Source organism: Cupressus sempervirens, chromosome 5 (assembly GCF_028749045.1).
Source record: "Cupressus sempervirens isolate cs-2001-9-10 chromosome 5, ASM2874904v1, whole genome shotgun sequence".
NCBI classification, from domain to species: Eukaryota; Viridiplantae; Streptophyta; class Pinopsida; order Cupressales; family Cupressaceae; genus Cupressus; species Cupressus sempervirens.
The window spans coordinates 248,778,471-248,793,766 of record NC_143122.1 but is presented as its reverse complement, the minus strand read 5'-3'; the positions used below and the strand labels follow the sequence as shown (position 1 = coordinate 248,793,766).

At 36.1% G+C, this 15,296-nt stretch overlaps 1 protein-coding gene across 3 annotated transcripts; it reads left to right on the top strand.

Moving 5' to 3' along the window:
* The first annotated feature begins 2,887 nt into the window (after window positions 1-2,887).
* Window positions 2,888-13,970, top strand: LOC149555463 (SKP1-like protein 1A). Of its 3 annotated transcripts, none has more exons than XM_089833639.1 (3): window positions 2,888-2,909; window positions 10,653-10,921; window positions 13,797-13,970. In XM_089833639.1, exons 1-3 carry the CDS (start codon window positions 2,888-2,890, stop codon window positions 13,968-13,970), a joined length of 465 nt encoding a protein of 154 aa, XP_089689765.1. The 3 variants fall into 3 exon arrangements, with proteins under 3 accessions (XP_089689765.1, XP_089689764.1, XP_089689766.1); XM_089833638.1 differs by lacking the exon at window positions 2,888-2,909 and adding an exon at window positions 9,268-9,289; XM_089833640.1 differs by lacking the exon at window positions 2,888-2,909 and having other exon boundaries at window positions 10,634-10,921.
* Window positions 13,971-15,296: the final 1,326 nt, after the last annotated feature.

Here is a 15,296-nt window from a genome sequence, read left to right as displayed (position 1 = left end):
AATGCAATTATGCATATATATAGAAAGTAAATAATAATGTACTTTATAAATTTTAAAATAATTTTTTTACCTATTGCTCCTCACTCTCTCCCTCTCCACAAAGAAGGTGAAAAGATGAATCAACATCAATCTCATCACTACCACCATCATGAGCACCATAGGCCTCATCATTAAAACTAGCTACCTCAGTATCATGGCCATCCTGTGCTGCATCGGCATCACCCTGGGGGGCTCTGCATATACCTCCACTAGTAGTACAAATGTGTCCAAGTGGACAAATATTTGTCACTTGCATCCATTGGTCTACTAAATTTCATGAAAGGGCACTCAATGAACTCATTGTAGATAACAATGCTTGATGATGGATAGGAGCTAGGGAAATTGGTGCAAGTAGAGGAACAAGAGGGTGAGCACGTCTTTGATTTCTTGTATTATCATTGAGATTTTCCCTAGTGTTAGATTGTGGTGACTGATCAGGAAAGTACTGTACATACTTCATAAATAGTGTTTGGTGGACGTAGCCCAGGGATTGGGTGAACCACGTTAAATCTTGGTGCCTTGTGTTCATTTCTGTGTGTTCTATTATTTTTGTTATTGGTTATATTTGCATGTAGTTTTTATTTCTGTCCGTGGTTTATCCTAACAAGTGGTATCAGAGCCTAGTTGTTTCTCAGTTATCCTCTGCAGGAAAGTCTCATGGTTAATTGGGAGTCTCACGGTTGAGTGGGAGCAATGGCAGATGATGGTAAGCTGAGGGTTGATAGGTTTAATGGGCAGAACTTCCAGTTATGGAAGATGCAAATGGAAGACTATTTATATCAGAAGGATTTGTGGAAGCCGTTGGAAGGAAAAGCCAAGAATCAGGGAACTATGTCAGAGGCTGAATGGGATCTTTTGGACAGAAAGGCACTTGGAAGCATTCGGTTATGCTTGGCACCATCGGTGGCATTTAATATTACAAAAGCAAAGACGACAGAAGATTTGATGAAAACCCTAGCGACACTGTATGAAAAGCCCTCCGCTTCAAATAAGGTATTTCTCATGAAGCGTTTATTTAATATGAAAATGGCAGAAGGTGGATCTGTTGCAGATCATTTAAATGACTTTAATACTATTACTAGTCAATTATCTTCTGTGGGTATCAATTTTGATGAAGAAATTAGGGCTCTCTTGATTTTGTGTTCTTTGCCTGAAAGCTGGAATGGCTTGGTAATGGTGGTGAGTAATTCTGTTCCTGGATCTAGTACCCTAAAATATGATGATGTGATCGGTGTTATTTTAAGTGAGGAAACTCGTAGAAAATCCTCAGGTGGATCTACATCAGGAAGTGCTTTAAATGCACAAAGCAGGGGCAGAACGACTGAAAGAGGAAGTAACTCTGGAAATCGTGGGAAATCAAGAGGAAAGTCAAAGGGGAGGAGGTCTCAATCGAGAGGACCAAATGATTGCTGGTACTGTGGGAAACCAGGGCACAAAAAGAAAGATTGATGGACTCGAAAGAAAAATGAAGGAGATAAATCAGATGGAGACAAAGAGGCAAATGTGGTAAGTAACAAATCCGAAGAGGATGCTTTGCTTCTGTCTTTAGAGAGTGTTGATGATTCATGGGTTTTAGATTCTGGTGCTTCTTTTCATGCTACACCTCATAGAGGTTATTTCATTGATTATGTCCAAGGGGATTTTGGGCTTGTTTATTTGGGGGATAATGAACCCTGTCAGATTGTTGGAAAGGGAAAAATTAAGATTAAGTTGCAGAATGGGAATCATTGGCTACTACATGAGGTAAGACATGTTCCAAAACTAAGTAGAAATTTAATTTCAGTAGGGCAACTCGGTGATGAGGGTTGTGTAGTTACTTTTAATGATAAAAATTGGAAGGTTTCAAAAGGTTCCCTTGTAGTAGCAAAAGGTATGAAAGTAGGCACCTTATATCTTTGTACAGGTCATATTGTTCCTTCTACTTTGATTGTTTCAGAGAAAAATGAATATTCAGGAACAATTACTGCAGATGAGCAGGGAGAACAAATAGCTTCTGTGGATTCTGATACAGCGCTGTGGCACAATAGACTTGGGCACATGAGTGAGAAAGGTATGAAAGTACTTCATTCAAGGAAAGTTTTACTAGGTCTAAAATGTGTGAATATGGATTTCTGTGAAAGTTGTGTGTATGGAAAACAAAAGAGAGTGAGTTTTGTAAAGACAGGGAAGGAAAACAAAAAGGAGAAATTAGAACTTGTGCATACAGATGTATGGGGACCGGCTCAGGTATCTTCCCTTGGTGGCTCTCATTATTATGTTACATTTATTGATGACGCAACTAGAAAAGTATGGGTTTATTTCCTTAAACAGAAATCTGATGTATTTCAAACTTTTAAGAAATGGAAATGCTTGGTTGAAAATGAGACTGGTAAGAAATTAAAATGTCTCAGATCTGATAATGGTGGTGAGTATTGCAGTCATGAATTTGAAGATTATTGCTCCACTAATGGTATTCGTAGACAAAAAACTGTTCCAAGGACTCCACAGGAAAATGGAGTGGCTGAACGCATGAACAGGACTATAATGGAGCGCGCAAGGAGCATGAGGTTGCATGCTGGGTTGCCCTTACACATGTGGGTGGAGGCTGTCAATACTGTAGTATATTTGATTAATAGAGGTCCCTCTACTCCTTTGGGCTGTGGTATTCCAGAGGAAGCATGGACTGGTAAGAAGGTGAGTTATTCTTTTCTCAAGACCTTCGGTTGTGAAGCTTTTTCTCATATAGACTCTGAAAATAGAACCAAGCTAGAAGCTAAATCAAAGAAATGTGTCTTTGTTGGATATGGCATTAATGAATTTGGTTATAGGCTTTGGGATTTTGAAAATCATAAAATTATAAGAAGCCGGGATGTCATATTCAATGAAAAAGTGTTGTACAAAGATCTGTTGCAGCAACATGAGAAGAAAGAAGATGATTATGTAGTGCTGGATGATACTCCAAAAGCTGATGTTCCAGCCATTCCTCATGATGTACAACAACCGCAACAACAAATACCACATACACCAGTGAATGTTAGACGGTCAACAAGGCCAATTAGACCTCCACAAAGGTTTTCTCCCTCTTTGTATTCTATTTTACTTACTGATGCTGGTGAACCTGAAAGTTATGATGAAGCTGTGCAGGTGGATACTAAGATTCAGTGGGAGTCTGCAATGAAAGATGAAATGGACTCTTTGCTGAAAAATAAGACATGGGATTTGTACAAGTTGCCTGCAGGTAAAAAGGTTTTACAGAATAAATGGGTTTACAGGTTGAAAGAAGAGGAAGGAGGTAAGAAAAGATTTAAGGCCAGGTTAGTTGTAAAAGGATTTGCACAGAAAAAAGGAATTGATTTTGATGAAATATTTTCTCCTGTTGTTAAAATGACTTCTATTCGTACTGTTTTAAGTCTTGTGGCTACTGAAGATTTGCATTTAGAGCAGATGGATGTTAAAACAGCCTTTCTTCATGGTGATTTGGATGAAGAAATATATATGGCTCAGCCACAGGGTTTTGAGGTCAAAGGTAAGGAGAACTTAGTGTGCAAATTGAAGAAAAGTTTATATGGCCTGAAGCAAGCACCTCGGCAATGGTATCTGAAATTTGACAGTTTTATGCATGAGCATGGATATAATAGGTGTCATTCAGATTACTGTGTTTATTTTAAGAGGTTGGATGATGATAGCTACATTATTTTATGTTTATATGTTGATGATATGCTTATAGCTGGGTCTAACATGGATCATATTAAGGGGCTGAAACGCCAATTAGCACATGCATTTGCTATGAAGGATTTGGGGGCAGCAAAACAAATCCTTGGTATGAAGATTTGCAGAGATAGGAAGAACAGAACATTGACGCTATCTCAAGCTGATTATGTTGAGAAGGTGTTGCACCGTTTCTCTATGGAGAATGCTAAAGCTGTCAGCACACCTTTACCTGGTCATTTGAAATTGACTAAGGAGATGTGTCCCAAGACACAGGAAGAGGAGGATAAGATGTCCAAGGTACCCTATGCTTCAGCTATAGGAAGTTTGATGTATGCTATGGTATGCACTAGGCCAGATATTGCACATGCAGTGGGAGTCGTTAGCAGGTATATGAGTCATCCAGGTTTTGAGCATTGGAATGCTGTCAAGTGGATTCTCAGATATTTGAGAGGAACATCCAATAAGTGTTTACACTTTGGGGGCTCTACTACTGATTTACAGGGCTATGTTGACTCAGATTTGGCTGGGGATATTGATACCAGGCGGAGTACTACAGGTTATGTCTTTACTGTTGGTGGGGCAGCCGTGAGCTGGGTTTCTAGGCTACAGAAGATTAATGCTCTCTCCACTACAGAGGCAGAGTATGTTGCTGCTACAGAGGCCGCCAAAGAGATGATATGGCTTCAGTTCTTCTTGGAAGAATTGGGACATCCTCAGAAGGATAATTTTTTGTTCACAGATAGTCAGAGTGCCATTCATCTTGCTAAGAATTCAGCTCTGCATTCTAAGACCAAACACATACAGTTGCGGTACCATTTCATTCGGTCAGTTTTGGAGGATGGACAGTTAAAGCTGGAGAAGATACATACCAATGAAAATCCAGCAGATATGTTGACAAAGGTTGTCACAAGGGAGAAGCTGAACTCCTCTTCAGCTTCAGTTGGTCTTTTAGACTAAATGTGAATAAAAGAACAGCAGAGTCCAGGGTGGTTTGATCCAGTGGGAGCCCCATGCGGTAGTTGTATTGCTACAGGATCAGTCTCCAAGTGGGAGATTGTTTTTTAGTGTGGAGCCTGATCAGTCCCAAAGTGGGAGATTGTTAGATTGTGGTGACTGATCAGGAAAGTACTGTACATACTTCATAAATAGTGGGGTTCGGGGCATCGCCCTGAAAAAAATTTTTTTTGGAAGTAGCCGACATCGACATGGTAGCCGACATATTATGGCCGACATATGGCCGACATGTTATAACCCTGAAGCGGTTTAATACTTGTATAAAAAGGGCTTAGGGTTGGGTATTTTTGATATGTGGTGATACGAAATTGATTCTTGCGGCGGTATTGAGCTGTAAGGGATTACGGATTGTAATTAGGTTGTAATCACTGGATTGTAATAAGATCAGACTTGCTGTTTGGTGGACGTAGCCCAGGGATTGGGTGAACCACGTTAAATCTTGGTGCCTTGTGTTCATTTCTGTGTGTTCTATTATTTTTGTTATTGGTTATATTTGCATGTAGTTTTTATTTTTGTCCGTGGTTTATCCTAACTCCTAGGCCTATCCTAAGGGATCCCTCCACCACCCTCTTAAAATTCTCTAATATTAAAATAATTGGGTTTAAAACCCAATTCAAACTTAGCCCATAGTTTCTTAAGGAAGTACATGGAGATCTCATGATTAGCATGTGTTTCATGGTCAAATACCATCCACCGCAGCTCCCAAAAGTGTTGTCATTTATGAGGATGTGTGTACCAACTAATAGATATGTGAGACTTCTGATCACTTATCTCAAGTCCTATCTTTGGGTTTATAAAATATATTTTTAAACGTCCTTTTTTATAATTTCACCTGATGGATCTCTTTATAAGATAGGCCATCTAAATAGAAGGCGCACATGTTTTTCCTCCATAGTCTAAAGCTATCAATCTCACTATTTAAATTCTCAATAGAGTGTACAACACCTTGCATGCTATGTACAAGGTGAAGTAGGTGGGGGCGGGGGTGGGGGGGTTCACACCTAATGGTCTGAATATCTTGCATGAGGTCGTGAAGGTTTAGGAGAGAATACATTTGGATTAAAGAAACATTGTGGACATCATAAACATACATAACTATACAAAGTATATCAAACAAAACCTTATTTCACATTATATGAAATTAAGTATCATCTTAAATACTATTGAAAATGAAGACTAAATAAAAGTGAATGCTAAATGTCCTTTCTTGGAATCTAATATAATCCAAAAAAAAATCTAAAAATAAACTCTAATAATTAATTTAATTTAATTTTAATTTACACCAAATATAACCATAATAGGAGCACTAAAATAAATTTAAACACTTAAGTAAACTTTAATCTTAAGTCTAATTGAACATTATACCAAATTTAAACCTAATCACAAAACACTGCTCCAAAAAGGCTATTAATAAATAAACTTAAATGTGAATTCTAAAAATAACTAAATGATATAATAATTTGAATCATTACTACAAACCTAACTAAAATATAAGACAATATGAATGGTAACTTTTAAAAAATAATAATAATAATCCAAAAGATATGAGGTAAAGATAGATAATAATTGAGGGGAAAAGATGGTGAAAGTGGGTGGAAAGCGAGAAGAGGGATAAGAGGTAGGGGGAAGAGATGAGATGAAGAGAGAGGATGGGGAGGTGGAGAGATGCGATAGATCTCAAGAATGACAATGTGTGTGTGTGTGTGTGTGTGTGTGTGTGTGTGTGTGTGTGTGTGTGTGTGTGTGAGAGAGAGAGAGAGAGAGAGAGAGAGAGAGAGAGAGAGAGAGAGAGAGAGAGAGAGAGAGAGAGAGAGAGAGAGAGAGAGAGTGTGTGTGTGCACTTAGGTGGACAAAGATGGATGGGAGTGCATAAGTGAGGGTGGGGGGGAGAGAGATGTGATGTAGAAATAGAAGGTAATTAGTGAGAAGATATAGAAAGACAAGGAGGGAGCAATGGAGGTGTAAGAGATAGAGACAAGGCTAATAGTAAAAGGGAATAGGGAGAGAAAAGAGATAGATCTTGAAAGAGAGGATAATTATGTATTAGGATAGAAAAAATAGAGATAGGGATAAGTTGAGAGATAAGGGGGATGGAGAGATGATGCATAGAGAAGACGTATATCCAACATGATGGGATAGAAAAATATTAAGGATCAAAATAGATAAAGATGTTATTGGGAAAAGAGATAGGGGTTAGCGACACAAAGTAGGGACACATGGTAATTAATAGTGAAAGGGGAGATGATAGAGATGGTATAGAAAATAATAATAGTTAAGGGGGGGGGGGGGGGGGGGGAGGGGGCGAGAGAGGGAGAGAGAGAGAGAGAGAGAGAGAGAGAGAGAGAGAGAGAGAGAGGGGGGGGGGGGGGGGGGGGGGGATGAATCAAGGAGTTCATTGATAGTTATAACATCACATATTATGGAGTTGATTGATAGTTATAAGGGGAAATATGGGAAATTTAAGTGGACAAGGATGAGAGACATGACGATAAATATTAGATAATATGGAAAATTTAGGGAATGGGGGAGAGAGAGAGAGAGAGAGAGAGAGAGAGAGAGAGAGAGAGAGAGAGAGAGAGAGGGGAGAAATTAAAATTTTACTTATGTGAGAGAGAAATGTGAAAGTAATATGTGAAGCTATGAGTAAAAGAGAACATGAAGAGAAATGAGATATTGCTTAAGAAAGAGAATGATTAGGACTTAGGATAGAAATATATTGAGAAAGGGTTTTAGTCATGAAATAGGCATGTATTAGACATTTAAAGGGGCGTCAAGTTGAGAGACTTGAGTTAGAGATAGGACTAAATATGAATGAAGAGAGTTAGGGGGGGTTAATCCTAAATGATCTATGGAGAGATGGTCTAAGGCAAGGGGGTGGGGGGGGAGAGAGAGAGAGAGATAGATGGTAATTACAGGGGACAAATATGGGGGATAGAGAGAGATTGTAATTATGTGGGACATGTGTGATAGATACATGGTAATTATGAGGAGACATATGAGTGAAAGAAAAAATAATTATCTTGAGGCATGTGTGGGATAGAAGTGGAAGAGAATGAGATACATGAGGTATACAAAAAGGATAAAGAAGGGGATGATATAGTTCAAAAATGGACAAGAGAGATTGAAAAAAGAGTAATCAAGGAGAGATAGAACATAGAGAGTGATAGAGAGAGATTGTAATTATAGGAAAGTGATATTTAGAGGGAGAGAAGGAAAGAGATGACGTAGAGAAAAAAAAAATTAATATAGAGTGGTAGGGAATTTCTAGTGGAAGAGAGATTGATGGTAATTAATTTGAATTATGGTCTAAGTAGGGCAAGAATGGGGAGAGGGGTACAGAGAGATGAGATAGAGTTTTAGGGTGAAAATAATTAGGGATTACAATAGACAAAGATATTGGTGTGTGTGTGTGTGTGTGTGTGTGTGTGTGTGTGTGTAAGAGATAGTATGGAAGGGGTAGTGATTGACATGAGGTAGAAAAATATGGCCATCAGGAGAAAGAGATTTTTAGGGGGCATAAATGAATAATTCATGAAATGGGAATAAGAGAAGTGGAAGAGGATGAGAGACATGAGGTTGACATAAAGAGAATGAGAGTAAATAGGGACGGCTAAAAAGAGAGGGATGTAAAGAGAGGTGGTAATTAAAGGGAAGTGATGGTTGGAGAGAAATACTTAAAGATGTTAGATAGAGATAGAAAGAGAGTAAGTAGGGCATGAGAGAGAGAAAGAGGTGGGGAATAAATGGCGAGATTTGAGAGGGAGTGAGATTGAAGATTTATTTATGGGAGAGAGATGTATGGAAGTTATATATATATAGGGAGAGAAAGGATAAACAAAATTGAATAGTAGCCATAAACAATATGATGGTGCAACCTTAAAATAAAATCAAAACATTTCCCTAAACTTAATTAAATAAAAACTATCCACTAAACTGAATTAAGGATTAACTGTATCTTCAATTGAATACTATACCAGATTGAGCCTAACCCATAGATTAAATTAGTAATTTAATCAAAAAACTTAAGACTGGTTCTATATTTAATGCTATACAAAATTAAATTCTAAATATAATTTAGACAGAAACCAAAACTTTAATTTGATTCGTTGGATGTTCCCATTTAGATGCTACTAGCTATATATATTATACAATATATAGAAAGAAAGTGTAGTGATATGGAGGCTTTAATTTAGTTTCAATAAAATTATAATTTAAAATTAAAGTCTTGATATCTCTCAACTTTCTTTCTATACATTATATAATATATAATATATAATATATATAGCTAGTACTAAATTTCTTTCGAAGGCCATTTCAAAAATCATTTCTTTCTCTTAGGGAAAGCCCATTAATTTTCTTTCATCCCAAATATTATCTTTCCAAAAATATTTATTGGATACAAAATTGTGGGGTGTCTATAACCCTTCAATTTGTGCTAGGAATTGATGTTTGCATTTAGAGTGAAGGAGGCCCTAGGAGCCCAAGCTTTTAGTGTTCATATTAGACCATGTCCTTTACAAAAAAATGGCGACTACATAAGGAAAATGTTCCTTTCGACCACTCTTAGGTAGGGGTCCCAAGGAAGCGGCTTGAGCTCGAATTCGGTGGAGTGGGAGGTCCCATGATAATTTTTTAGCCTTCTTAATTAAAGCATGCAAATATTGGAAGGAGGCTTTTAGTGAAAAAAAAAAACCACATATCAATATTTTTTCATTAATTTTCTTTTAAAACTAAATTTATCCTTCTAAAAATATTAGAAAGATATAAATTATAAAATAGCATATTATACAATTAAAAATTTAATTATGATAGTAATAAAATAATGATATACTAAAAATATCATGGGGCAAATCACTTTTTGATATTCATAAATCTTAGTGTCCACCCTGTCTATTTTTAAAGACCTCTCCTCTATTGGACCCTTCCTTGGGGAAAGAGACAAGAGAGCAATTGAGTGAATAAGCACATTGTTGGGATAAGAGATGTCAACACCGACCTTCTTTGGTAATGCAAATTTTCGAATTTTCAAAATGTTGTGATTGGAAATCTCCTATCCATGTTCAAGCTTTGCATCCAAATTTGATCAACATTATTAATTTATCAATATTATCATATAATAATTATATGTAATGTTATTAATCTTAAGAAAATATTTTAATATATATTTTAATGCTAAAAATATATAAATAACGATTCTTATAAAATTAATATTGAGTAAATTTTTCAATTTACAAATTTATATATGTCTTTGTATTATCTTTATACCTAGAAATTAACAAGATATTTGTAATCATTATGAAAATTTAATTTAATATAACATAATTAAATAGGAGTTCAACTACTACGTGAACAATGAAGAAAATAGGTCAAATTAAAAAAAAAATAGTCACCAATGAAAGAAAGACACAAGTATAGTCCACCAGACGAAAGAAAAAATAAATTTAAATATGAAAAAACACCAACCAAAACAGACGTATAACTAAAACTAGCTGGCTAAGATCTAAAATGCACTAAACAACAACAAAAAAAAAAAAAAGTTTAAAAACTTTTTACTCCAAATTCTCCAAAGCAGTTGTATTTGAAGTCTTTGAATTTTGATCAACCGTACATTTCATCTTCAACTTAGCTGAGTGCTAATTAAAATAGTTTCCCAAATATAATTGGGAGGTTTTATAAGAAAATACAGTACTTAGACGGCCCAAAATCTGCCACCTGGCTCTCAATGATATTTTTATGAAAACGAGAAAACCCCATCCCACTCGCATATAAATTAATATAGGGGTTAGCTGTAGCCAAATATTCCGTGAGCAATTGGCTAGACATTCTTATCCTTGGATTTTCGTTCGATTTTCGTCCGTTTCAATTTCCTTGTTAGCAATCCCCAGCAGGCATGGCGCAGGAAGGCACAGTGCGATTGAGGAGCTCAGACGATGAGATTTTTGAGGTCGATGAGGCGGTTGCATCTGAGTCTGAAACAATAAAAAACATGATTGAAGATACAGGCGTCGACAACATCATCCCCTTGCTAAACATAACTAGTAAAACCTTGGCCAAGGTTACCGAATACTGTAATTATCATGTGGAAGCCGCCAATAGAGCGATTTCGGAGGAGGATGTTAAGAAGTGGGATCAGGAGTTCGCGAAGATGGATCAGCCTACACTTTATGACCTTATGACGGTATGTGCGATTTTCAGTGTCACTTTATGGGGTTCCTCTCTACATTTTGTGAGATCTATAGTTTTAGGGTTTTAGAAACAAAATAGAATATTTTTATGTTATGAGGTTTGCGTGAGGAGGTTACGGTTTTTAAGAAATATTATGCATGATTTAGATTCAGATAGGGGAAACGAGTCGACAATGTGTCATGTTAAGAGTTACCTTTCCTTTCTAATTAGGGTCCAAAAAAGCTCTGCTACATGGACATAAACATGTCAGAACAAATCACCATGGACATCAATAGGTGTTCATTTTTTTCATTTCTTTTTTTTGAATTTGAAAAGCAGTAAGAGGGTGTTGACCCAAGGTACAAACAAAGCACACTAGAAACTGTTAAACAAGAAATTTACAACACCAGTGCAAGACATGCATAGAGACATCAACTAAGGTCTACCTCTATCAAAAACAAAGGTCTGAATGCAAAAAATTCACAAACCATAGTCCACATTGTTAAGGACCAGCATGAGACAAGCCCTCATGCTAGTTGCAATCTCAACCCAAAAATAAGAACAAAGGACCCAAGTGAGCCCTTTAAAACTAACATCAACCACCCTATTATAGGAGAAAAAAAAAACTAAGTGGGAGAGACAGACTCATATTCAAAAAGCCCAATTCTTCTTACACCCTTATAGCTAAAGGTACATAGCCAACAAAACCACCAATTCAAGTCAATTGTCTAAAAAATCTCCAGTCCCCCTACAAACTCCCTTCCCACCTAAAAATGGGTTCTCAATGGCAATCGGGGGGGGGTCATGAATTTAATGTTGGGGGAGAGAAAACTCCCAAACGTCCACACTACCTCTAGTGGCCATAGAGGTTCCATACCCTTTTAATAAAACTAGCCTCTGCCACCAAAAACACATGAATCAACATCACCTCTATAGGAGTCAATCTTGATTGCAGAGGACTCAACTAACAAACTCCACATCCACTTTGGAGGAACACTTCAAATCCACAAACAAAGCTTAGAAGAACCAACACTTCTGGTATAGTTTCCTTCCATTTTAAGAACAAGGAAACCCACCTCAATAGTTATAATGAGGAGGAAAAGAAACCCCAAGAAAACCCTCTTCTAAAACCAATCCACCTTCAGGGCCCTAAACAAAAAAGGATTGTTGTTCAACCAACTATTAGCAACATTCTTAGAATATATCACCACCTTAATAGACGATATCTACACCTCAATAAGAGTTGTGCACTATGCATAATGTACAACAACATGAACTAGTCCTCAAACCAAAACACCAACTGAAGGTTCCTTTGAAACCAAAGATGAGAGTTCATCTCAATACTAACAACAGCCACTTGGTAACTAATATGAAAACCAAAAAATAGAGCTCACTTTAGAAACTGGTCAATATGCATCATGAAAGATGCACCAAAGCTTGATAAGGAGGTAGAGTGAAGATATCAATGACTTTCGAATACTAAATCACAAAAGAGCCAACAAAACTGGTAAACCCAGAAGTAGAACTCCCCTAGATGAAGAAAGATGGGGCAAAAACTAGACTTCCCAAAAGAAGAAATAACTTCAAGGATAGATCCCCACTGTTCCAGGGGAACACCAAAAAATCTCAAGCCAACCACTACAAAGGTAGAGTGAGGTTTCCCAACACAACATTCTAGGATGCAACATGGACAGGCATGAATCAAAAGTTCTAAGCTCACAAACATAGCAGCCACAAAAGGGAAACACTTCATAGTCTTGAGCTAAAACCGCCAATGACCAAACTGGATCCCTCTTCATAAAAAGGCATACTGTAGAAAATGTCATCCCCAAAGGGCTTAGAAGGAAACCACAACCAAGTACCCCACTTTGCAGTTGAATCCACCCATAATTTTTAGCAACAAACAATGACTCAACAATGGGTACGCATAGGAGAGACCCTCCTTCTATCTAGCTCAACATCATCAAAATGTCCACCATCTTCCTCCCTAGATTTTACAGCATCTGAAACCCTAGACGCACCCAACACCACAGTTCCATTATTTTCCTAGATTACTAGGTTGTTTCCCCTAGTCTATATGAATTTGAAGCATAATTTTTGTTAACATTTGGTTTTTAGGCTTTTAGATTTCCTTGATGTTGTCATGGTTTAAAACTAAATTCTATTATTCTTGATAAAATGAAACAATTTTGTTAGTCTATACTACACAGCTTTGAAATTTATTCATTGGTAGGATTTGAGGGATGAAATGTTGGTAGGATTTAGGGATGAAATGTTGAATACTTTTAGGGTTTATATTTTTGTCTAGCCTCATTTGTCTTCTAGGCTTTATATTTTGTGTGCTTTGATTTTTATTTTATTTTATAGGCTTCAGATTCAGTGCCTTTCTAGAAAAGATTTTCCATATTTTTTGAAAATCTTGTATAAAGTTTCACAGAATATATTAACCTCCATGTTGAAAAATTTTCAGAAAATATAAAGTAATTCAATTGGTTCTCAAAAAAATTTAAACATATTACTTTAAAGTTGTCCAACATATATTAAATTCTTACCTAAAGAAGCTTATCTGAATAAGACACACATAGATACCTTTTTTTGTGATGTAGATTTCTTCAGTAGATTCTTGACTGGTTTGTTAATATTAAGGCACTTGAACACTGGCTAAGAAACCTGATTTCTAAAAGAGGGTGAGGAAGAAATGTAGATATATGTTTAGTCCCCATTTTAGATGGAAACCTTTGTCTGGAGTTCTCTTACATATTGATATATTTAATTGTTAAATCATTTGAAAGAGGATATTTGTTAATATGATTATACAAAATCTATTTTCAGTATAGATATAAAGTGATAAGTATGACTTCTAATGAACATTTCTATGTTGCGTTCAGGCTGCAAACTATCTAAATATAAAGAAACTTCTGGACTTTTTGTGTCAAACTGTGGCTAACATGATCAATGGAAAGACACTAGAAGAGATCCGCAAGATCTTTGACATAAAGACTGACTTCACTCCTGAAGAGGAGGCAGAAGTCATGCGTGAAAATCAGTGGGCTTTTCAGTAAATATGATAGCATTTAGGAAGTTAGTTTAGAAATAATCTTGAGGCATCATACAAGATTTCCTTCTGAACATTTTTATAGTAAATTGTTGGCTTTTAAGAACTTGTATATTTGTATTTGCCTGGTGTTCTCCATTTAAGCAATATTAATTGTATGACTTTTTTTTTTGGGTGACATTTCATTTGAATATCTTATTGAATAAAATATGTTACATTAACTTTAATCAATAATTTTTTATTATAAAATTACTATTTAATATTGTTGGTAATAGTTACTATTGTTCGTATTTTGACATAATTATGTTTTGTTGTAATCATTTTTATCAAGTCATCTTGGTGATAAGATCTACTCTTTGTCACCTAACTTATTTATGTTTGAGTTGAAACATTTGTCTATCTTAATCTCTTGGTTTTTACTCAAGGCTAGAACTAAAGTCATGAAGTAAATAAATGCCACATGATTAATTAAAATTATAAAAATTAATATAATTATATAATAATATATAGTATAATTAAATTATAAAATTAAATGTAATAATATAATTTAAAAAAATCCATCCAAATAATTATTAATTAATTGATATTATATAATAATAAAGAATTATGCTCTAATAGTATATGTAAATATACAATAAATTAAACTTTGGCCACACTTGTTTATAATGGTGTAGCAAGGTTCTTGGATTCTTACCGAAAGGCACTAGCTCATCTAGTTGAGCAGGGAGGTCTAAGGCTATGGGGGTTACCCCCTGGTCCCAGGGTCAAATCTCTCTCTAGGTAAAAACAAAAGGTCCTTGGATTCCTCCTTTTATTTTATTTTTAAGCTTAGAAAAATGTTCTAGGATTCCTCTATTTATTTTATTATTTAGCTTCTCCATAAACTTCTAGGGAGGTTGTTCTTTTTATTTTTTTGGTTAAGCAGAGGGCTCGCTAATCTTTTTCCTTCCCTTATCTTGGCCTTGTGGGTAAGGGATTGGGTGTAGGTGCTGTTGGCCCTCAAAATTGCAGCCTTGATTTTGAGCACTGTAGAGAAATTAAGCCCTATGAAAGCTTTTTGGTGCCTATGTACCCGACTGTTGGTTTGAAGCCTAAAAGATGTTTAATGTTTCTAACACCCTATATTCAGCCTGTCTAAGTGTTCCATGAAGTTAAATCATCATTCTGAGTCGTTCCGTGAAGTCTTGTTTTAGGCAATTGTCAAATTTGTAATTCTGCCCGAGTGTCAAACAGCAACAGGAGCCTGTGTTTGCCAATGAATATCTCGCACCTAGAAATGTGCCATGACTTGCCACTTTGAGATTATCTAGTTTCCATACTCGAGAACCTATGT

Excerpts from the sequence above, each read along its gene's own strand:
- LOC149555463 (XM_089833639.1), top strand. The coding sequence starts at position 2,888 with ATGTCATATTCAATGAAAAAGT. Across the intron at positions 2,910-10,652 it reads GTCATATTCAATGAAAAAGT|TGCGATTGAGGAGCTCAGAC; the intron begins GTTGTACAAAGA and ends AGGAAGGCACAG. Across the intron at positions 10,922-13,796 it reads CACTTTATGACCTTATGACG|GCTGCAAACTATCTAAATAT; the intron begins GTATGTGCGATT and ends TGTTGCGTTCAG.